The 24936-nt window shown below is 40.8% G+C and overlaps 1 protein-coding gene across 1 annotated transcript in view; it reads right to left on the bottom strand.

The window, feature by feature from the left end:
• SYCP2L (synaptonemal complex protein 2 like) overlaps positions 1-24936 on the bottom strand; it is a 1791741-nt gene that overhangs the window by 162967 nt on the left and 1603838 nt on the right. Inside the window, exon 36 of the mRNA XM_086966882.1 lies at positions 5695-5794. Within this exon, the coding sequence (XP_086823008.1) occupies positions 5695-5794 (100 nt within the window). The remainder of the gene's footprint in view (positions 1-5694; positions 5795-24936) is intronic.

Raw genomic sequence — 24936 nt, 5'->3', positions numbered from 1 at the left:
GATAGTTAAGAACAAGATTTTAGGGAACACATACCAAACATAGGTGTCAAGTGGCATGAGGTGAAAGAGAAGCGTTGTTGAAAGCATTTCATATGAAATAATGAAGCTAGTAAAAACGCTCTCTCCAAACTTTTAGCAGAGTTCCCTCTCTGTGTCACTCTAAAGGCACCCATTGGAACATCCTCTACCTCCACTAGATTGTGACTAGGAAGGGGATTTAATTGAACAAGGCACTTTGAAAGCATGGTAGGGCAAGGCGAGGAGACTGAGAGCCTAAAGCAACTGTGAGAATAGCACGCTATCATCAAAACCTATAATCACAAACAGTCATACATGTTGACACAAGGGTAATTGATGTCATTACGTGTGAGCCTCCCGCATACAATTATATATACATTTAGTGCCATGAGGTAGGATCCAATGAAAAGGAACGTTAATGCTGATAACCACTACTATAAGGAAATTATAGCATACTTGAAAGAAAAACGCTGTTTTATAAAGGCACCAAGCCGCCCATTTTGCGGCGCCATACTGCGGTTTTATTGTTTCTAATACAGCAATGTGTTGAGCAGAGGCCTGTCAGGAAGACTGAGGTGCACTTGATGGAGCACTTGATAGCGCACCATACTTTCCTATTGACTGATGTTCCAGCTACCTGTTTTTCATTGCTCCGAAAGTCGGGATTAGCCTGAACTATGCTGCACCATAATTGGTTATTTCAATCTACTTTCATTGTGTAGTTTGGCTTTATTTCAAGAAATTGAAAAGCAACAGAATTATTTTAGGCCATCAATTCAACGCATTCAAGAGTAACCTTATGCTCACCTTTTAAAGTTTTCTGACACAGGATTTTTGCCACCTTCCCCCTTTTGCCGCCCTAGGCAGCCGCCTAGTCTTGCCTAATGGTAGAAACGGCCCTGTTTGAGATGTTATCAGTGATTTCACAGACCATGTCATGAGGTATGGAATTTGTGAGGTCATAAGCAGTGCATTGTGGGGGTTTACGTTATAGTTTGCTCAGTTAACTGCTGAATTTCTCTGGTTTTGTACCAGTGAAATCTGCCACTAACTATAACGTCCCTGCAACCTTTGGTTTTTTCAGTGAATATATGTTATGACTCAATAGGAGCCAGGAAAACCAGCTCATACATGTGGATGTTAATAGTACATTTTCCATGCACATCATACTGGCATGCTGTGCACTAGAATGGTAACAGTGTAGTCTCAAAAGAATGTGGTGTGTTCTGGTGAACAAGCCATGTTGAAGATTAAACATATTGATTTGTCCAATGGTGAATTGCATAAATAATACTTGCAGCACATCGCCTGAGTGCAGGCCATTCAACTAAACATTTGTTTATAACCGACATTCACACATTTCCATTCACAGTGCAAATGTCAAATTCCACTATTACCATAGTACGTAGATTCCAAGGATTTATCACTTTACAAAGAAAAGATTGATTGATATTGTATCGAATTATCCACTTACACTGATTGAATCGCCTGAGTTTTGATTGCATATTATTGTTTAGAAAATCTACATGAAAAACCAGCATGATGTGCATCATATATGAGAACACACCAAGAGTAGTATTCCCTTTGTAGATGGAAGGAAAAGGCATCATGAACCATAAGGGGGCGGCACCTCACTTTAATCATAGCCCCTCCCACAAAGTGAAATTCTCAAACGTATCAGACGTAGACTGATGGGCAGAAATGGCAGTATCTAAATTGGACCCTGTGTTGAGGGATTTAAAATGTATTAAAATGTCCTCTACTTTAAGTGGAAAGGCATCTGTCAGTGTATTACAAAAGGACTGAGAACAGTCTTTGAGGGAATTGGATGCGACAGAGGTACATTTGTTATGACTGCAAACAATTATTTTTAACAGTTACTTGCTGCTTCACTTTTTTTGTGAAGTATGTTGTTTTTTCTTTACGTATCTGCACTGTGCACACAGCTAAATAGTTTTTGTAATCGACTTTTTCTAATTCGCATTAGGCAGAGTGCCATTTTTTCTTGCCTTCTCAAGTTCTGCTTGAGGGTCCTAAGGTCCTCTGAGAACCAGGGGGTCGAAAAATGTGTTCTTTTTATATGGGACCTTTTAACTGGAGCTAGAGGCAGGGACACATCATTCAGCCACTTAATACACTGCAGTCTCAGCATCATCAGAGATAATAGGACAGAAATTAGTGAGCCACGATGAAAACGCATCAGCTTGAATTTTGTGCCATGCACGAGATGTTGTCCAATCTAGACGGGCTGGAGTATCTTGACCAGCATGTACGTAATGAAACTAAAAAAGAACGGCTCTATGATCAGTTCAGGTTAGGGGCATGGTTTTTATCTTAGCTAGCGCAATATTATTTGAAAAAATCCCTTCAAGGTTTGGTCCACTGTATGGGTAGGACCTTCTACCCATTGCGACAAACCACAAGATGACATTGTAAAGATAATGTATCAGGATTGTCTAACACCTCCAGATAGAAAACTGAAATCACCCAGGACTGCCAGATTGCTATAGAGACTATATGCCTTTAATAAACTGCCTATCTCTTGGGTGAAAATGGCTTGTGGCCCAGGGCGCCGATAGAGACTGATCCCTTTTAGAACTTCCATTTTCAACACTTCAACCTGAAATTTGGAGAGAGCAAAGATAAACATTGGGCCAACCCATCAGATTGGTGGACTATGGCTATGTCACTACCCCATTTACCAGGACGATCTACTCTGTAATACGAGAAGCCCAAAGGAATAGCTGTAAGCATCTCTGGGCTGGAAATGCCATCCACCCAGGTTTCCATAATAAAAATCACCTAGAACCTTTAGGTACTCACAAAATTATTGAATTCTAAAGAATGCTTGAACAGTAACCAAGCATTATTGAGGGCACATGCTATCAACCTACTTGGTTGTAGAGCGAGGTTGAGGGATGAGAGATTAGAAAGTATAGATGCAGTATTAGTATGGGCACCTAATATGTTAAAATGAAACCTGCAGGCAGTACATAAAGTGTTATCCCCAACTCTGGGATCCGCAACTTCAAAACAAACACAGCCAAGGTCTTTACCTTTGCGTTTTACCTCCTTCAGAAAACCAGCTTAGTAAGATGTAGTGTTTGAATATCAGCCTTGATAGGCGTGTGGTTGGCGCTGGGCGCAGTCCATGCGTAGACGGGCAGAGGGGCAGCTGTGGTGCATGTCCGCACAGAAACGTGCTATGCTCTGCTGTAAGTAGGCCACCATCCCCCAAAGAGCAGGACTTTAGGCGTGGCTTGTTCGCACTAACTGCGACTAGCCGAAGTAAAAACAAGGGCAGGAGGAAATTAAAAACATAACTGGCATCCAGCAACCCCTGAATTCCTGACCCACGATCCCCTGGGGACATGAATCTTACTGGTAAAGTAAGGACAAACCAAATAAAGAGTGAGAAAAGGTAAATCATTAAATATTAAAATCAAGGGTGAAACCCTCTGAATATGGCCCCCACACAGGACCAGGAGCCAGGCACCTCCCAGAAATGGCATAAAACGCCTACAATCAATTTCAGGAGCACCGAAATCCACATTCAGCACTCAGCTGCACGGATGTGCTACGTGCTGCTGTGATTAGGCCGCCATCCCCCAAAGGGCGTGACTGGAGGCATGGCTTGTCGCACTAACCCTGACTAGCCAAAGTAAAAACACAGGTGGGAGGAAAAGAAAAACAAAACTGGGGTCCCGCCACCCCTGAATTCCTGATCCAGGCTCCCCTGGGGACAGGAATTCCACTGGTAAATTAAGTACACACTAAAAATAGAGTGGGAAAAGGCAAATCATAAAATATAAAAATCAAGGCGAAAATGCTTTCAATTGGGCCCCCACACAGGGAGGGAAGCCAGGCACCTTCTCCTACAAGAAAGGAGGTCGTAAGATGTATTGAGTCATCAAAGTCTGGCTCGTCATGCATTCCTTGCCCAACTAAATGGACTAGCCAAGCGGCAGAAACAATTTCTACCACTTTGACAAACATTTCATCAAGGACTCTTACCCACTTTATGGAATAAAGCCTCAGTACTGCCTCAAATAAAAAAAAAAGTCTTGACCCACAAATTGCAAATAATTACTAGCCGATCACTCGCCTGCCACTACCAGCAAAAATACTCGAGAAAGTCTTGAATAGGCAATAGGTCGACTATATTCAATAATTGCTTGGATTCTCCACAGTTCGGTTTCCAGACTGAGCACAGCACGGAGATGGCTCTTCTCAAAGTATCTGAGGAGATCAGAAGTACTATTGACCTAGGAGGGAGAGCTGCCCTTGTATTTCTCTATCAATCTTTGATACAGTTAATCGTGGGCTGCTGATGGGTCGATTGAGCAAAATAGGAGTATCGGGTACAACCTGGAAACTGCTGAACTCTTATCTCATTCTCAATGGCCGAGAACAAACAGCCAAACTTGGAGGTTTTACCTCCCCTGCATATTTTCTTCCTTGTGCGCTTCCTCAGGGCTAGTCGCTCAGCCAGACACTTTTTAATATTTATGTTTTACTTCTGGCTGAGATTATGAGATCATTCGAATTTTCTTTAACATCATATGCAGATGGCACACAAATTGTTGCATCATTAGGACCAGGGGACTCAAGCAGTGATTCTAGATTCAACAACTATATGCAGGCAGTCAGTCAGTGGATGGTCAGAAACTGGCTTCAATTCAACTCAGCTAAGACTGAGGTTTTGATATTTGGGGCCAAACCATTGTTTTTGTCATCATCTTGGTGTCCATCTCAACTCGGCACATTTCCTAATCTGGTTAGGACTGTAAGGAATTTGGGAGCCAAGTTCAATGATACTCTTATCAAGTGAATGCAGTTACTTCAGCCAGTTTTTCTACTTTCAGGTGGTTGAAAAAGATTCTACCCTTTATCCCTGCCAAATTACAGAAACAAGCTGTGACTTTATAAGTGATGGCAAAATATTCACTACTGTGGTTAGCTTTATATCAGTAGGTCATAAACAAATTGCAAGCATTGCAAAATGCAGCAGCTTGGCTTCTGTTCAAAATTCCTAAATATCAGTCCATTTCCAAATATGTCAGTAAACTACACTGGCTGCCAGTCAGACACAGAGCACTCTGTATCATTTACAATGCACTGCATGGACAAGGTTCAGTTTTTCGCAAAAAACACTTTAACTGGTACATGGTAGGAAGGCCCCTTCGATCAGCATCTGCTAAACTAGTAGCAGTGCCTAGGTTTCATTGCGTGTCTTGGGGAGGCAGAAGCTTTGTACTGGGAGCTGCAAAACCATGGAATTTGCTCCCATTAGACATCAGGACCATGCCCACCCTGCTGGAAGGCTTTGAAAACCTGTTTTTCTGTAGAATAACTGTTACACCTCTGGGCACTCTTTCTCTCCTACGTAAACTCAGCTAACAACTAGACGCCTTTTAGGTATTGGAGCGCTTTACAAAATGACTAACATAACAATGGTAATATCTGATTACTCCTGGTACATCTGAGTGTATACATGTATGAAGCCAACATCGGGCTGTTAGACCACAACAGAGAGCTGGACACATATCACTGGCGTGTTTGTTTATAGCTTATTATGAGTGACCGCTTTTCAGTAAATTAGTTACAGTTCAGAATTTTATTTAAGACTAACAAAGGTAGTTTGTAAGACACAAAAAGAGCTAGGTGTGTACTTACCAACGTTGTTTGTTCTAGTCCTTTCAGAACTTGCGTTTCTTTCTCAAGACTGTCAAGCTCTTGTACAACAATCGTGCGGAAATGGTCTAGTTTAGACAATCTGCCATTGGTTAAAGACGAAAAGGTTATTACATTTTCCTAAACAATAGATTTCTGTTTCTAGCAGTGAACTGAACTGTACCGTTTCGCAAAATAAGTCTGTACAATGAAAACAACAAGTCTGTATTAAACGAACAGCAACATTTACAGCAGTACAATTAAAAAAGAAGTAGGAAACGCCAAATGTCACCTTTGTTGGACTATATTTCACTTTGGATATTTGCAAATCACCATATTGCCATCTGAATAGCCTTCATGGCGTTTTACCCACCTTTGTGACACAGCCAACAATGGCAATGACATTTGTAGAGCGAACACATTTGTTAGCCAGAAAGTTCAGTGCAGAATTATTTTAACAGGTGCAATATGTTTCTTAATATTTTATTCTAACAGGCAGAGAAAGCAAGAACATTGGTTTAGCCACATGGAAAATTCTGCTTCCCACTGAGGGTAACCTTACAGTTAGGCTAGAATCTGGATAGCAGAGCACAACTCTCAGCAGTGGTGCTGATCTCACCATATCATAGGCATTTTTACCAGTTCTGTGCTTTTAACATACAAATCATTGATATCAGATGTGTTAGTCTAAGGGCCCGATTCCGATTGTGGACGGACCGGAGTTCGTCCGACATCGCTTTGTAACTGGAACCGAACGACATCCTGACGTCTGTTCCAGCCCAGGAAGCAGGATGCCTATTCTTTACAATGGGAACATGCAGTCCAAACAAAATGCATACTCTCATTGCAAAGAGCAGAGGTTCAGTTCATCCCTGCACCATGTGGCAAGCACCTCAAGGTGCCTGCCACCGGGTGCAGGGATCAACACAGGGGCACCTTAAGTGCCCCTAGGCCTTGAACCCACGGGGGCCCCGCTGAGGGCCCCCAGAGACAAATTCCCAATGCCATTTTGAAATGAAGCGGAATTGATGCAGCAGTAGATTTTCATAAAAAGTATTTATTGTAAGAGCACAGAGAGCCATCCCAGCTGGCACAGCCAAGGCACAAGTAGAAACTGCCGCTGACAGAACACTCAGGGCATGAAACTTGTCAACACTCCTGATGACATCACAGTAATCTTGCTGATCTCTTCCAGCATCACATAACCACACCTCCCCCCTTTTAAAAAATAGATACTGAAACCAGAAAAAAAGGAAAAAGATACAGAAAGAAAAAGAAAAGAGGGGAAAGAAAACCAAAGATTAATATAATTAACAGACATCAAAATTTACACAATCTCGTAAATTGTTTGGCCTGGTATGGACCCTGGAGCTCTTCCTGACATCCCCCTCCCCCCAAAACATTATTGTCAGACTTCACACTTCTGGGAGGAAAACAAGGATCCTTAGCCACACTTGAGGTGCTCCACACAAATTCCATTGGCCAATTTCACAGCATTCTTACAAATATCTACAACCTGCTGAGAATCTAGAAATTAAGAAAGACCTTTTCTTTCTGAGACAGGATTTTTTACTCTAACCCAATCTCCCAAACAAATCTAGTGGATTTCTTATTGGACAGTAGGTTCAATATTTTTAACACGTTTCAGGTGATTTTTTGTTGGCAGACTCCCACATGCTCCTCATGTCACCACCTTAATGGAATGACATCATCATCCAACAGGGATAGACCTGTGAAGAAGCTTTTCTTCCTCTCATAAGTTCGAATGGACTGAAATTGGTGGCAACATGAGGCGATGTATGGTATGACCAAACCAGATCTTTCACAGCGTGAAAAATACAAAACTTGGATCTGAAAACTGCTTGAATACACTCCACAACGACTCTGTTGAATCGCTCAGTTTTGCATTTACTTTGCGGGTGGTAAAGAGGGGTTCTATTCAAACAGTCAATGACACTCTTGAAATTGGGAACACTGATGGGTTCAACCTCAACCCACTTGGACAGATGATCAATAAGAACCAAAAAATATCTTGAATTGCCAGGAAGAACATGGAAAGCTCCAAGAAAGTCCATGCCTAACTTCTGCCAGACTCTACCAGGAGGAGGCACAGGGGATTCAACAATACCCTCTAAGACAAGAACTTTGTCACTAGCATTGCATTATGCACATTGTTTAACCAACTGATCAAACTGGGTGTCCTTCCTAGGCCACCAAAAATCAGACCTGACTTTTCTTTTAGTAATGGTAGCACCAAGGTGTCCTGATTGAGCGGCTAAAATAATTTTCTCTCCGTAGCACATGGGATGCACCAGTTTGTCACCTCCGACTACTTTTCCACCCTCAACCGAAAGCCCCTTACTAAGCTTCCAGAACATCTGAAGATCAGAGGAAAGACACTTCTCTCTCGGCAAACCTTTCTTGATCAGTAAAGCAACTTGTCTGAGCAAAACATCCTTATCAACTTCAGTTATCTAGTCATCTTCCACAAAAGACAAGAAGTTCTGACTAACATTTGCCACAAAACACTCTTCTACTTCAGTCTCCCAATCTTGCTCACCTATATCAGAAATGGGGAGCCCGTAAGGGCAATCTTCTCTGCTATTCCTTCTCCCAGGAATGTGTTATATACTGAAAATGTACTCAAGTAGTTTGATAGACAATTTGGTCAAGCGAGCAGTAGTGCGTTTAATATGTTTCCAAGACAGAATGTCAACTAAAGGTTGATGGTCGGTCTTGAGAATAAAAAATCTACCCCACAAGTATGGCTTGAATTTCTCAATACTCCAGACACAAGCTAGCAGCTCTTTTTCAATAACTGTGTACTTCCTTTCAACAGGACGATGAGTCCTAGAGGCAAATACCACTGTGTGCTCCTTTCCTCAACATATTGCGATAGCACAGCTCCTAGACCATACTCACTAGCATCTACTGTGACAACAGTTTGCCTACCTTCGACAAACGCTTGTAGAGCTGGAGCTTTAACAATATGGTCTTTGATGGATTGAAAACCTTTCTCACACTCTGACCATTTTAAGTAGCCCCTTTCTTAAGTAGTATTCTGAAACATTCAGTGGTTTTGGAAAAATCCTTCATAAACTTTGCATAAAACTCACAAAGGCCAAGGAAAGGCATGAGTTGTTCAAAACCAGCATAGGCAGAAAGAACAGAGCACTATCTTGGCAAAGTCACAAGTAACCCTCGCAATTTCCCTTTTAAAAAAAAAATTCAAGCAAAAAGCAGGCCGCTGGAGCTTAGATTGGTGCGATCACTTAGGGCATGTATAACTCAAACAACAGGTATGGCTCTCTGTACCAGTAAACAGGTGTGCCTTGGATTCTGGAGCGAACTAAAATAAATTACTCACAGTTGAGCTGCAGACAATGGGACTTGAATCACAGTGAAGTTGCAGACAGTTGAGTTGCAGGCAAAGGACAGTAGGTGGCTGTGAGTTGGCAAAGTGGCATCTGTTGTCTCCACTGAAATGAAGTGGAATTGATGCAGCAGTAGATTTCCACAAAAAGTATTTATTGTAAGAGCACAGAGAGCCGTCCCAGCTGGCACAGCCAAGGCACAAGTAGAACTGCCGCTGACAGAACACTCATGGCATGAAACTTGTCAACACTCCTGATGACATCACAGTAATCTTGCTGATCTCATCAGGCATCACATCACCACACTTTCTATGTCAGAAAGGCTGGCACAGACAGGTAGTGGGAAGCTGCCACTGTAATCTCTCAGCCGGAAAGATCCGGCCAAGGGATTACCGAGGGCTTTCCAAATGTGGGATGGGTTCTCAGAGCCCAGAGGCCATTCAGAAAACCAATTTGGATTCCCTTCCAACCGAGCCCATCAAAATGGGTTGGTTGGAAAGGAATCCAAACAGGCAATTCGGATGCGGTCAGAACGGCTTCGACCGATGGTCGGAGCCGTTCCCAACCGCATCGGAATCGGGCCCTAATTTGTTCGACGGAAGTTAAGCAGAACTGCAGCACCCAGAAGGCATTTGGTCGTCACATGAAAGTGTAAGTCGGAAATCAAAGTCTGATATAAGCGACTGAAGTGGTCATGCTAACAGTGGATTAGTGTACTGGCATCTACCTGCACAATACACGCCTCAAACTAATTTGTTGTTGCAATGTAAACCTGCAGTTCTCCTTACTCCCCTGGGGTTTACCAATGCGTGGTATCTATCCCCCCTGATTGACTAGCTAAGAGACTTAGATTACTTATGGGACATTCTATCAAATGAAAGAAAATATTTCACTCCCAACAGATCTCAGTGCAGTTAATGTTTATAAGCATGTCAATAGGGTATGTGTGCGATTTTACTGTGTTGATCTGCGTAGGTTTTTTTTTTTTACTGTAGTAGTAAAGTATTTATTTGTTGATTAATTAAAATCATTACAAACAAGGAAAAATAAAAACAATCGAATAAAACAAGCATATACTATACACAGCGATATTAGCATCATAAAGTGATACTCCAATAATACGTTGATAGATGATCATTCCATCAAAACGTTCATACAGTACGCAATAATTAAAAATCCATAAAACCAACTATGATGCCTTATGATTGCCCCAAAAACTATTATAGTTTACTTAAAGAGACTTATGTTGACAGATGCAATTACAAATTTTAGCTATATTTCATGTACAGGCGATAGTAAAGTGCAACAGTAATACATTATGCAATAAATAAAATAAGTAAAACTTTCTAAAATGCCTTAAAATTGCACCAAGAACTATTATAGAAGCATTTACATAAAGTGACTTCTGTTGGCAGTTGGTTACAAATACAAATTTTAGCTGTGTTCGATGTGCAAGCGATGATAAAGTGCAATGTGCGCAAATACATTAAAATATACTCCCAGTCCCTGAAGCTAGCTTAACACTTTGCATTCAAATAACATTAAATTATGTTCCTTACGTATTTTTATATCGCAATACAGTTATTTACCCGTTCTAATCCCTTAAGTTTCTTCTCTGCAATAATGATAAACTTAACAAAAAGATAAGTAAGTTTGATATTCGCCCCACTCAAACAGGTAGTAATTGCTTGTCTACATGTTCTAATTCCTAATTCATTAAAGATCGGTTTTAGGATGGTCTTCGGAGGATCTGCCAAAGCTGGACATAAAGTTACTATAGAATTATTGATTCATCACTTTGCCCACAAAGCCTGCAAATACTCGATGTCCATTGGTTCTCCCATTTTGGTATGCCATCCTTAGTCGGATATCTTCCCAACCTCAAGTGCATGAATTTATTCTTAAACCTTGGTTTTAAATGATATGCTAAATAGGGTTGAGGCGTCCGCTTACCAAAGGAATTAGCAATTGTCCAGAAATGATTTATTTTCCTTAATTCTTCTTTGTCAGCTATAATCATTAGTAGTGCGGCCATTAGATTCATTTCTTTTTTTTAAACTACTTTACTACTCATTTCATCTTCTAAGTTAGGGCAATCAAAATTACCTAAACATTCAGTTCGGTACAGCTGCCAGTTTTTTGAGTATTCCCCTTCTGAAATTTCAAGCCAACATAGTTTTGCTAAAGATCCTTTCTCCGAGCCGGCTAATGATATTAAGGACTTCAGAAATGCTGATTGACGCGCCACCATTTGGTATTTCAATCCAAATTCCAATCTTATGTTTGCTCGACTGATATATTTAGGGATTTTAAAAACAGCTTTATAAGTTCTAATTTCTATATCGTCTAGCACTTTCGCGTCTTTTGCCCCGAAAGATGACTGAGCAATAGTCCAATGATGGAATTAACTTTGCTCTCATCACCTTCATCAGATGATCATAATTAGGGCATAATAATTTGTCTCTTAATTTCCTGAAAGCAAGAGAGCAGCCCCTGGCTTCAAGGTTATTAAAATGTTGTCTAAATATCAATCCGTTGTCGAACGTGATCCCTAGATATTTATACGATTTCACATTTTCAATTACCAGGCCATTGATATTCCACTCCTTAATCCTCTGTTTCCCTTTTCCCATAGTCATTATTTTTGTTTTTGTTTAATTAATTGTTAGTCCATTTTGAGCGACATAGCAAATAATAGAGTTAATTAACCTTTTTAACCCTATTTCTGTTTGGCTCAATAAAATGGTATCATCTGCATATTGCAGGTATTTGATTTCCAGACCATGAATAAAAAGTGAATGTGAATTACTATTTTTAAAATGAGCAGGCAAGTCGGCCATAAAAAGATTAAAAAGGCAGGGAGCCAACACACAGCCTTGTTTCAACCCAACATTCGTATCCAATCGACGGGTCATATGCTTTCCATCGCCAATTTTGATCTGCACCCAGGTATTTGTGTGTAAAAGTATGATCCTCTTTAATAGAGATTCTGGAATACCCCAATTTCTTAACTTACCCCAGAGAGTATTTCGCGGCACAGAATCAAAAGCGGCTTTTAGATCAATAAAACACACATATAATCTTTGCATCCTAGTTTTGGCTCTCTCACCTAATAATGTTAGTAAAATGAAATTGGTGTGGGTAGATTCTCCCTTTCTAAACCCAGTTTGAAAATTAGGGACAAAATCTTCCTTTGTGGCCCAAGCCTCTAGTGCTTCCAACAGGCAACTAGCAAACAATTTTGCCTCTACATCAGTAAGCGTAAATAAACGATAGTTAGCCGGATTATCCTGTGGGCCACTCTTATATATAGGTTGAATAACAATCCCATGCCAAGGCAGCGGAATAAGACCTGTTTTAAGAACTTCATTAAACAGAAGCATTAGCAACTCCGGCCAGTTACTTATATCAGCTTTAAATATTGCATTCGGGATACCACTTGGACCTGGTGCTCCGTTGGATCTAATCTTATTTATTGCTTTTTTTACTTTATCGAGCGGCCAGGGCCCCAAATCCTCTCTATGTTGAGGAGGGGGAGTACAACCCTCACTCCCTCTATCTATTACTTTACGTATAGCAATTGGACTTTTATTAAAACAGTTATCATTATCTAGACAATGGGTATCTATTTATTTATTGAAGAAGCTCACCCAACTCACTTCATCATTATTATTGCTTCTATTATTACTGTTCTCGATGTCATTAATAATGCTCCAGAATAACCGTAAATCTTTGGATTTACAAGCATGATGGACTTTTGCCCATGTTGTTTCAAAAAATGCTTGCTTAGCTCTCCAAATTTCCCTTTTGTATCTCTGTTTTAACTCTCTAATTTTAAGCGATGCAGTTTGAAGCGATAGCCTATTTTTATTCCGGTGCAGTGATCTTATTTCTTTATTAAGCTTTCTTTTTTGATATAATAGGTGGGAAGAATACCATCCAGGTTTCTTTGGTTTTAGCAATATGCCGTTAGAGGGCTCATTTCTAGCAGATTTAGATATCAGATCGTCACACAAATGTGCCCATAGGTCAACCATAGATTTACCTTTATCATAAGCATCATGGGCATCCTTGATTAAACAGTCAAGCATTCTCAAAATGTTATCCTCATTTTAATCATTCCATGTTAACCTTTTAAGAGTAAAGGATGTTGCAGCTTTTACCATAATCTTAGTTTCTGGTAAATGGTCTAAATCAATATCAAAATTGATCACTTGTGGATTGTGATCACTTTCGATCCTTGGGGCAATCTCATAGCTTTTTACTAACTTATATAATTTCTCAGGCATTATAGTATAATCTATTACAGAGGAGCTATCGGCTTTGGTAAAAGTCGGGGTATTATCAAGGTCATGCATGATTTTTAAGTCGTATTTTTTAAATTCACAATCTGTCCATTGAGCTAACCATTGTTAGTCAAATGTCTGCTTTTTAAGTGCAACAAAGTGCATATTAAAATCACCTGAAATAATAAATACTGAATCCAAGTGCTCATAATATAATGTGTTTACCATCCCCCATAGCTGAGTGATTTGGGTGGATCTAACCTTCTTTTTGCAACTCTAATACACATTTATTAGAATAATAGTGTGACTTGCTATTAGTTTAACACACTTTAACCGTTTTACATGAAGGTCAATTTCAAAGTGAGAGGCTTTTAGTTTTGACGATATATACATAGAGAGACCACCACATGGGCGGCCTGAGTTGGCTACTCGTGTTGCGACATTACAATATTCAACATAACCTATAAAAGGTTCTTTTGACGTAGTCCAAGTTTCCTGAAACATTAATATACTAAAAGCCTTCAAAAAATCAATTACATATTGGTCTTCGATTAATGATTTTAAGCCATTGGTGTTCCAGGAACAGAGAGACAAAGGATTTGATAGACATCAATCCTTTGTTTCAAAGTTATGTTTTGTTAAAATTCCTGGAAGCCAACTCCAATCATCTACTAACTCTGGGACTTTCTTCAATTCCTCACAAGTTTGCAGACCGGGTTGGCTGCTCCTTATCTTGATGGCATATGCTAAGTTCAATTCCTTGGATGCGCCTGACGCATTTTTTAAAACTATAGCCGGTTCTAGTATGGTGGTTCTTTTTTCATCAGATTTTTTAGTAGCCATAGCTGATTTTTTATCATACCTTTTTGGTTCATTTGGAATTAGTAACGTCGGGTAGCAATATGCTTGAACTCGCCAAACTTTAATGCCCCATTTCTCAAATACGCTACCGTTCGCCATTATTTTATCAACAATTTCCACATTTAACCAAGTTCTAACTGTTATTTCCCTGTCGCAATTTTCACTTTCTTTCTTAAACTCCAAAGCTTCCAGGTCATTTGTTACCACATCTTTAAGATCTATAATAGCATGCAATAATTTCAGAATGTTACAGCGGTTTAAAATATCATGTGGGCCTCTAGAAGTGTATTGGGGACTGAAGGCTACTTTCCTCATATCGGTCGACAAATTTAAATGCTCAATATTATCTTTCACAATTATAACTGGCGGGCATGAATTATCCTTAACGATCACAGGAACCCTTTCCGTCAGCAGTTTGACCTTTAACTTCCTTTATTGATCTCTCTTTTGTCCCACAAAGGACCACTTGATCGACTCTATTAACACCTTGCTGATGAATGTAATTCACTAAATTCTGATTAACAATATTATTTTGTGCACCTTGGTCTACCCCTACTTCATTACTTGGTTTCCAGCTTAATTCAGACCCCAAGTCATTGCTCATACTACCCACTTGACCATTAGGGTCTACTGATTTCTCAATGTGACTAGATTGCACACTATTGACTTCTACACTTATCGATTGGTCAGATGCTTTTTCTTTTATTAGTATTGGAACTTCGGCTATGAGGCCAGAACTAAATTTGGGATCCACGTCCCCTAGTTTTTCAATGCTACACTCGGTTATTTGTTTTACCTTTACCTTAAATCCTGAGTTCTGATTGGGCCCAAAAATCGGGAAATATGGTTTCATTTCAGATTCCCTTACTTTCAAAAATTTAGGATCATCACTCACTTTCTTACTAATAGATTTTAATTCATGTGCTTTCTTATTGTGAGCTTTCCTTAACCTTTTCCTAGCCCTTTTCGAAAGGTTTGTTGGTTTCAATGGGCCGCTTGAATCTTGGCGTTGTTTTGAGCATGGCGATTTCGTACTACTTGAATCATCAATTGACCTTGAAAAATCACTAGTCACACCTTCCATTATCAAGCTATCATTAATTTTGTCACATTCGATTTTCGGATGAGTGATCTCAAATACTTGTGTGTTGCTATCATCCTTTACATGTGGCAATTTATCGGCGTCAATTAATCTGCTTAAATTATTTGATGGTTCAACGATTTCATTACTAGCTTGCGCATTTCTATCCGACAGCAGTTTAACTTCTTGCACCATGGAACTTACTATTGAGGGCAAATCAGAGATCTTATCAATCAACTGTGCACATGTACAGGTTATAAATCGACTATCCTTATCTGCTTGCACCTTCATAATCAAGTTAGTCAAATGTAAGAGTTTGGTATCAATACCCGCCACATGGGATACTAGTGTGTTTAAAATATCAACCTGAACATCCAACTTGTCTGAGTGGAAATTAACGGGCACATGCATCATTGGTTTTAGCATTCGCAAACGGTGCGAATCGCGGTATTCGGCCGTTTGCAAATGCAAAAATGTGTTTTGGGATGCATCAAACATTTTACAATTTTCTCAAATTTCGCAAATTTAGGAATCGCTATGTCATGTGCGAATTCTTAAAATATTTCGCAGAAAGTGGAAATCGCATTTTTTAATGAAAAAATTGCATGCATCAAAAATCGCAATTTGCTATTTTCGTAAAAATTGCAAATAGCATTTCTTAAAATAAGAAGTGTTCTTAGGTGGTGGTATTTTTTTTCGCAAAAGGACAACAGGTGACAGTGATTCCAAAGGCATATAAGGGGAACACCAATGGATGTCAGAAGCATTTGCCATGGCTGCAGTCATCATATTTGGACGTAGGCGGAGATTGAGAGCTGCAGCTAGGAGGAGAATGATCAGTGATAGGATATTTAGGTTGCGCATCACTTTATTGGGGCAGAGTGATCCAGAGATATATGACAAGTATAGGCTCAATGGGGATTCCATCATGGAATTGATAGCTGATCTGGACCCATATTTACAAAAGCATACTCGTAGGACCCAAGCCATTCCCACACATGTTCAGGTGCTTTGTTCACTTCACCTTCTTGCCTCAGGTTCATTCCAAGGTGTCATAGCCATTGCTGGTGGTGTGTCCCAGAGTTCACTGTCTAGATTTTTCAATAACTTTCTAGATGCTATGCTTGATAGGATAAGGCATTACATTACATTTCCAACTACTGCACAAGATTTACTCCAAACCAAGTTATATTTTTATAATTTGGCACATTTTCCACGTCATCGGCTGCATAGATGGCACACATTCCTATTTGTCCTCCTTCACACAATGAGTACATTTTTCGCAATAGAAAATGTTACCATTCCCTGAATATTCAAGCCATATGTAATGCCAAAACTATAATTACTGACCTGGTAGCCAGCTTTCCTGGTAGTGCCCATGATTCCTACATTTTCAAGCAAAGTGGCATTCATGGAAGGCTGTTGGCAGGAGATTTTGGTGATGGTTATTTTCTAGGTAAGAAATACATTTTTAAATACCTATCAATGTTTGTGGAATATTCTTACATTCACAGTACTAATTTCTATTCTGTCTCATCATGACCTATAGGTGACAGTGCTTATGGAAAAATATCATTCATACTTACTCCCTATCTGACTCCAACTACTCATAAAGAGCAACTGTTTAACCAAGCCCATATATCAACACGTAATGTAATTGAAAGAACTTTTGGAGTGATGAAATCAAGAATTCGCAAACTTCACAAAACAGGAGGCTCCTTACAATATCGCCCGGAGGTTTGCTGTAAAATTGTTGCTGCTTGTGCCATGCTGCACAACGTTGCAACTAAGAGAGGCCTAGAATTGGATTTTGAAGAAGGAATGCCCAAAAATGACAATCAACCCCCACAACCCCAAGCCAGAGTACATGGTCCAGACGCTGCAGAGGGAAGGAGAAGGAGGGCTGAGATCACACAACATTACTTTTAATACAGGTACGCCAAAGACAATGTGATAATTTTGCAATTGATTTTATTAATGTTTTCAAATGAAGTGAATTTAACATCTATGTCAACACCATTATAAGTCATGGTGGCATCAATATATTTATTATTGTAACTTTAATAATAAGCAGAAACTCAAATACATGTTCAATGAAAAGGACAATACTCAATTTCAAAAGCAACCTACTTCTTTCTCCCTCTGACCCTTAAGGCTTCATTTGTTACATTTTCTTTTGCCTTGTTCATTATTGTACCTTTCACATTTTTCCTCATACTACGGCGTTCTACATTTTTACCAGAACTCCCTTCCATTGGTACATCATCATTACTTGGAGTACAGTCCTCCTCAACAGACATGTCCAAGATTGACACATTATGCAATGTTTCTCTTGAAGACATGAGTGAGGACATACCTTTTGAAATTTCAGTACAACATTTTGTAAGGCCCTTCTGCATATTTACTGCATTTCTAATCAGCTGTGCAGTCTGCAAGCACATTTTATTCATCACCCTACTACAAGTATGAATTGACAAAACTGTCTGATTTGCCCTTTTTGAGTGTAGTAAAGATTGAGCATGCATTTTTGCACACATTTTGTCCATGGATGCAGCAATTTTGTCTAACTTCTGAGCAGTCATTTCATTTGCATTATCCATGTGCGCAGATATCTCCAATAAACTTCTGTTAATGCCACTCACATCATCAGTCATGCTACTTAGTTTCCTTTTGATAACGCGAATATCCTTTCCTTTTAGGCGGTGAATTTTGAGGAGTTCAGTTCAAACGCACTGGCACTGATGTCCTCCTCATTATTGGATCTACGCAGACCCTGACGTCTCCTGCGCCTGAAAAACTACTGCAGTCTATGGCGTCTGTGACCTTGTGTTTGAAGTGGAGTTGGGTTTTGGGGAGCCTCTTGGACTACTACATTTTCATTTTGAGTAACTTCACTGTCTGAATCTGGCAGCTGGTGTATTCTTTGACGTGCATTACCTCTTTGCACTATTGGTGAGGATGCCTCTGAGTTATTATCAATAGAATTTAGTAAATCATCTGTGAATGACTCTGCAAAGTCTATAAAATGGGTATCCGGATCAGCATCTATTAGGAAAAGAATGTGGAGAATTTACTTTACTTTGTGTATTAGAAACAATTTATGAAATTACTTAAATAAAGAACTCCTGAAAAAGAAAGACAAGTTTCCTACTTTTGAAAATTGTGTCTTTCAAAACTGTATGACTAGGTGCTGTCAGAAATTTGAAGAGACACTTTTTTCAAACCAATTCACAAAAACTACAAGTACCATAATGCATTGCTGCTTCTATCAAAAACACCAGTATTTAATTTAGTTTGAAAGATTTTAGGGGAGGGAAAATTGTAATTTATTTACTATTGTCTTTAATGGGCAAAGATGTAAATAAAAATAACATGAGTCATTTTTACCTTGAGAGGTTCCTGGTAGGTCAAAAGTGTCAATATCCAATAAGCCAATGACTGCCTCTGTAGTAAGTGTCCCTTCCACAAGATCATCCAGGGGTGTGTTTGGCTCGTCTTTTGGATGTCCGCCACCAGTCTACTTGGCCGTCTTCATTCGCGTCACAATTCTTTCTTTTGTGCGACTGTGCAGATCATAGCACCTTTTCTGCAGATTTGTAATGTCCCTATGTGCCACTCCTACTGCGTTGACTTTGGCTTGGATTGCCAGCCACAGCTTCCTTTTCACTCCTTCTGGCACTTTTAGGGACATTTTGCCAAAAAGTTGATCTTGCCTAGCTGTGACCTCCTCTATTAGGATCTCCAACTCGAGGTCACTGAATTTGACCTTTCTTTTCCTAGAGTTACTTTCCTCAGAAGCATTCACAGGATCCATTGCAGTGGAACAAAAAGACAGGCTCCTCCACCTCCAACAGCCACAGCTCCAACTGCCAGTACACTCTGAAGCATTTCAAATGGTGCATCAGGTGTACCTAATTGTTTTCCTGGCTCACTGGCAGCACCTTCATTGAGATGCATCATGTGTGCGATATCGCAATTTGCGATATCGCAAAATGCGAATTCGCACTTAAGAATTCGCATATTTTATGCGAATCGGTAAAAATTGCGATTTTTACCGATTCGCATAAAATATGCGATTTTCATGATGCATCCGAAATTGCGATTCCTTATTTGCGATTCCCTAAAAATCACAAATAAGGAATCGCAAACTCTCACGATGATGCATGTGGCTGTAAGGGCATTAGTAATTGAGCCCATGGTGTGTAAAAGGCAATCCCATAAACCCTGCTCCGTGTTAAGCTCCCTCCTTTTTGAGACACCTGGGGATATCTGGGGATCAACCTCTGCTTTAGATAATGACAATATATTTACTGATTTAGACTGCCCTATAAGGTCTGAGCTACGTTGTTTATAATTATTGGTAATCTGGTAATCTGATCAGAACTGCCATCACCTTGATCGAATGATGATATATTGATATTAAGGCTATTTTCCATTATTATACTTGACTGGTCCGGGTTAAAAAAACTAACATTGTCACCTTTAACTGAACAACTAATTGTGCTAGGTAGTATGTCCTCTGTAACAACAATTGGGTCACTGGGTCCGGCCATGAGAGTTAACTTTCCAACTTCGGTACTAACCTCAGCTCCTAGGTCATACAAATTATCATGCTTATTTTCGTTCCGAGACATACAAGGAGACAAATCACACACTCTAGAACCCCCTTATAGTCCAACTCTTTACTGGTAATTTCTAGATCATCGGCCGACCGAATCGCCACCTGAGGTACAGGGTCACAGACATGAAGTTGCGCTTGAGCCTGTAACAGACCTGCTATATTTAAAGGATGGGTTGGGGGTGCGGGGACAGGTACCAATACTTTATCTGTTACGGATTCTTCGACTATTGTCCTCCTGACCTGATTAACCACTGCAGCATCCAATTTTTCAGGCAACATAGGTTGGGTCAGGTCACTAACAGCTACTTATTATCTCTTTTTTACAGAGCGGGGAAGGCAAAGGAGAGGACAATGAACATTCACTAACCCCCCACTAGGATCTTCCTTTTCGGAGGACTTCCTTTTATGATTGTCTTTGTGATTATCTGACTGAGTTTGATGGTACTTAACACCATCGATGCTAGTGTTATTTTCCTCCTGTGCTGGCTCCTCTTCATTCCCATTGTTCATGACGAGCTCAGCTCGTCATGAGTGTATGGAGGTGTACATCATGACGAGCTGAGTTCGTCATGAGCGTCCAAGGAGTTAAAGAAGTAGCTCTTTATAGAGGACTGCGCCACACATGGGGACCTCATATGACAAGAGTCTTTACTAAGAGAGACTGAAGAGGCTTTTTCCTCGGCTGGGGTGCACAGATTCTTCTCCTCTGTACATGCACTTTTTTTTATTAATTAGCATGTTTCCCTCCTGTTCTCTGTTATCCTTATCCCTGCTCAGTCGGGTTGATGCTTCCGTAGGAGCTTCTGTTATCTCCTCTGTCTTTTGAGTTTGCTTAGAGTTTTGTATAGAGTTTTGTGGACCCCCACGCTGGCAACCGGACCTCATCATCGTTAGACACACAAAGTCCACTTCGCACAAAAGACCTCCTCCTCCTTCACTCTCTTGAGTTCATGTGCTCAAGATCTTGAATTCGTGCAGGTTTGACAAATTCACCACCAATTACAGGGAGGGCGAAACAACTTCCAAATAGACAAACCCACAGAGTGCACCACTACCACTACCCACTCCCCACGCCACAAAAGTTTCCTCAAAGTCCTCACAGGTCAGGCGACGGGGTCAGAGTACCTCTTAGAGCCCACACACCGTCACCGCCACTCCCAGCACCTGGGCGATTCGGCAGCACGCTGACCCCCGTCTGGCACCCGGGACTAAACGGTGCACAGTACACTACTCCAGAAGTTCCTGTTTTTCAGATCTTAATCCTGCCCCAGCTAGGCATATGTCAAGGGGTTATGGCGGCGCAGCCTCACCACAGCCTCAACCCCCACAACAGCCGCTGGAGGCTGGAACCGGTAGCCGGTAACCAGTAGCCGGTAGCTGTTCTTGTTCCTGTTTCTTGCTTGTTCCTACTTGTTCCTGCTCACTGCTGGGGTAATCTCCGCAGCAGCCACCCGCCCGGATCGGCGTTCTAGTGATCCTGACGTTTCCTGCAGGAAGCAGCTAGCAACTCTCTAGTCGGAGGATGCAAGTCTGTCCTCCTAACGACTTTGTGTACCACACTGCAACTGCAACTGTAACTGCTACCTTAATGCAGCCCCCCACGGCTCACCAACAGGAATCCCCCCTCACAGCAGTTAAATCCAGTTATGTCCCCAGTTCGAAACTCACCACAGCTCTCTCTGCTCTCATATGCTCCCGCTGACTTGCAGGAGACCTCAACCACAACCCTAATCATTGCTGCTGCTGCTGTGGTCGTGCCTCAGATTACAATCCAGCGCCTACCAGCCTACCAGACTCTTCCGTAGCCTGTAGCCAGTGGCTCATAGCGCCCTTGCTGCGCACGTTGCTCGCTGCTTCTCTCACCCGGCACCATGCACGGGTAGCGGCTCCCACGGCGCCCACGGAGTAGGACAGAACCCACAACCGCAGGACAGGCCTGGAAAATGCAGGACAGCCCTACACTATAGTGCCCTCCAGCTGCCACGTACACCCGGACCTCCACTTGGCCACCACCTTGATTGTCCCTCAGCGGCTACTACCGCACTCAGCACCCAGCCGCCACAACCGTGTTCAAATTCCCAGTGGCCCCCCGCGCCACCTGGGCTTTCGGCAGCTCCCGCGTCTCGGACGGCTCCTCGGGCTCCTGCTGCGCTTAGGTCTCTCGCTTAGGTCTCTCGGCGCCCTGCGCCGCAGCGGCTCCTGCCGCACTCGGACTTCGGCTCGACCCGGACCTCGCTCCTCCCCCTGCCGGGAAGCAACGGCACTCACTCGGGCACAGAGCTCGGCCCTAAGCTCCAAAGCAGCACCGGGTTCAAGGTTGTACCGGGTCCAAAGGTGCACTTTTCGCCGTTTGTTTTTTCGTTTCGCCACACTGTCTCACTCGCGGCTCACTTGCGGCTCACTTGCGGCTCGCGGCTCTCACCCTGCGTCTCTGCTTCTCACACCCGGAACTGGAATCTGCTTAGGTGTTGACTCTGTATACATTTCTGAGGATTTATTTTATTTTTATTTTATTTTTTATTTACTTTACTATGAGATACTTTTAACAACTTTTTAATTTAAAGTAGAACGTCTCCTACCCAAAGAAAGTTTAGGACAATATTCAAAGGCAATATATATGTTGTTAATGTGTCAACTCATGCAAACATTTCACTGATTGTATGCATAAACTGAAGTCAGAATTATGAGCTTTTCTATCGGTAATAATAATTTAAATAAATTTTTGTTTACGTAAATGTGTGATGTGGTTTCTTTGAGAGTGACATGTGGGAGGGTTTTTGTCACTGAGATTGGGTTGGCCTGACTCCCAGATGAATGTTCGGAATTCAAGGGAAATTGCCTGCTGCGGTGATCTTGCAGGACTTGGGGCAGCCTTCCTAGGTTCAATTCCCGACACTTTGATCTCAATAGAAAAATAAGGTAAATGGAAGTGGTCACCTGAAAGCGCAGTGAGCAGTGATCAACAATATCAATGTACCCAGTTTAAAATAAAATACGTTCTCCCATAATGAGGTGTAATGAACAATACTCAAAGAATAAACTCTGAAGCCATGTTGACAATGTGTTTTTCCCATTTTGTGGGCACTCATGAAATGATTCAATGACTGAAGAACTGTATGGCCTACAAATGTATGTAAAAGTAACATTACATTTTCGTAGTCATAATTTTAAATAAAATGTAACTTGAAATGATATATACATTTGGTGTGTGGGTGTGTGTGTGTGTGTGTGTGTGTATATATATTACCTACTGGCGGTCGCCAGTAGGTAGTTATAGTTAGGATTTTTTTCAATGTTAAATCTCAAAATTCTCTTTGGAATAACTTTGGCACCGGTTGACGAATCTGCCTGAAAATTTCCTGAAAATGGCCTCGTCGAGCTCCGGTCCTTCCTTGAAAGTTTGGGGGGGATTCGTCAAGCGGGGGCCGAGATAAAAGGGGGGTCCCAAAACGCGTTTTCCCCATGTTAATTTCCATAGGGCGGTCGATTTCACTTTTAGCCCGAACGGCTGAATGGATTTCCACCAAACTTGGCAAAATTGTAGGGACTGGTAGCCCGATGTGCCTTTGCTATGTCTCAAGATATGTGCTCCAGTGGATTTTGAGTAATTTAGGTTCAAAAAAATATATATATCTATAGGCGCTCTCCGGTGCGCGCACCGGAGAGCGCTCCAGGCGCGACACGCGACTTGCGCGCAGGAAGCTGATTGGCTCTCAGTTGTCTGTAAACATTCTAAACAGTCCGGAGCGGCCGCCATCTTGTGTCTCGGTAGGATCGAGACACGAGAGGTGGCCAAAACAAAGGGGGAAATGACCATAAGGGGGCAGAGTAGACATCCCCTGTACCCCTAGGTTTGATATGGGGGCCATTAAAGGGCCCCGCGGGGTCTCACCTTTTTTTTTTTTTTTTCGATTTTCGCGGGGGAAGCGCCTGGTACGCGCACGGGGGAGCGTATCGAGGAGGGTACTATGGAAAAATAATCACTTCAAAAAATTGTATGTTTATTAATTGTTTTTTTAAAAAAAATTTATTTTATGTAAGTACCTACATGTAGGTACTAATGAAGAGACTTAAATTTAATGTTCACCATCTTCTTTGTAGACATCTTGCATGTTGTTATTGTATTTTTTGTGGTATATGGAATTCATAACATAGTCTGTCTGGAAAGGAGAAACAGATCTTTTAAGCACTCCCTGAGAATTTCTAGGGGATCATGAGTAGTCTATCCTGCTCCCTTATGAAAATGAAGTGTAAAATATTCATATGAGATAATATAGTGGGAGAAAGGTAGTAACTATGAGTAAACTTACTATGTAACAGAAAAATAGTTGAACAGTATACTATAAGTCTCACTTTATATTTTAAACATTTTTGGTAATACTTTATGAATTACATATAAAAATGAATATTGTCTGAAACAATTTGAAATTATTAAAGATAAATGTATTCCTCCGATTCTTTTTCATAATTTAATAAAATTTCTAACATAATATTGTCCGGAATTTCCTCATAATTATAAGTACATGATGCCATTTCTTCCAAACATTCTATTAACTGTTCATCCAAAGAGTCATCCATGAAATCTAGTTCATCTTTTTGGTCTTCTTGTTTTTCCTCCTTTATTTTGATAAAAGTAACATTTCCTTGATTTTCTCCTTCCATTTTCTTTCTGAAAATTGCATACAAATTAACTATATTAGTAGAGTTAGGGTACTGTATACCAGAGAAGCCTAACTCAATCCATAACTATTACAGAGAAGTCTATCTCTATCTATAATTTTTACAGAGGGATAGTATATAACTAACAGAATATTTTTTCTGAAATTAACTTAAAGTGTACAATATACTTCCATAATAACAATTTACCTTGGAGAAACCAGGTGAAGTTGTCAGTGTAATTTGTTCTCAAATGTACTTCTGGAAGCAGTAGTCAAAATGGCTGTGTTTCCCTCTCTTCTTTTATATATATTCTTGTACTTAACCAATGAAACGTCAGGAAATAGTCGTAGAAAATGAAAGAAA

The sequence above is a fragment of the Lissotriton vulgaris genome, chromosome 4_1 (genome assembly GCF_964263255.1).
Source record: "Lissotriton vulgaris chromosome 4_1, aLisVul1.2, whole genome shotgun sequence".
In the NCBI taxonomy this organism is placed as follows: Eukaryota; Metazoa; Chordata; class Amphibia; order Caudata; family Salamandridae; genus Lissotriton; species Lissotriton vulgaris.
Note: the sequence above shows the minus strand (reverse complement) of the source record. Positions and strands in the feature narration are given on the sequence as shown.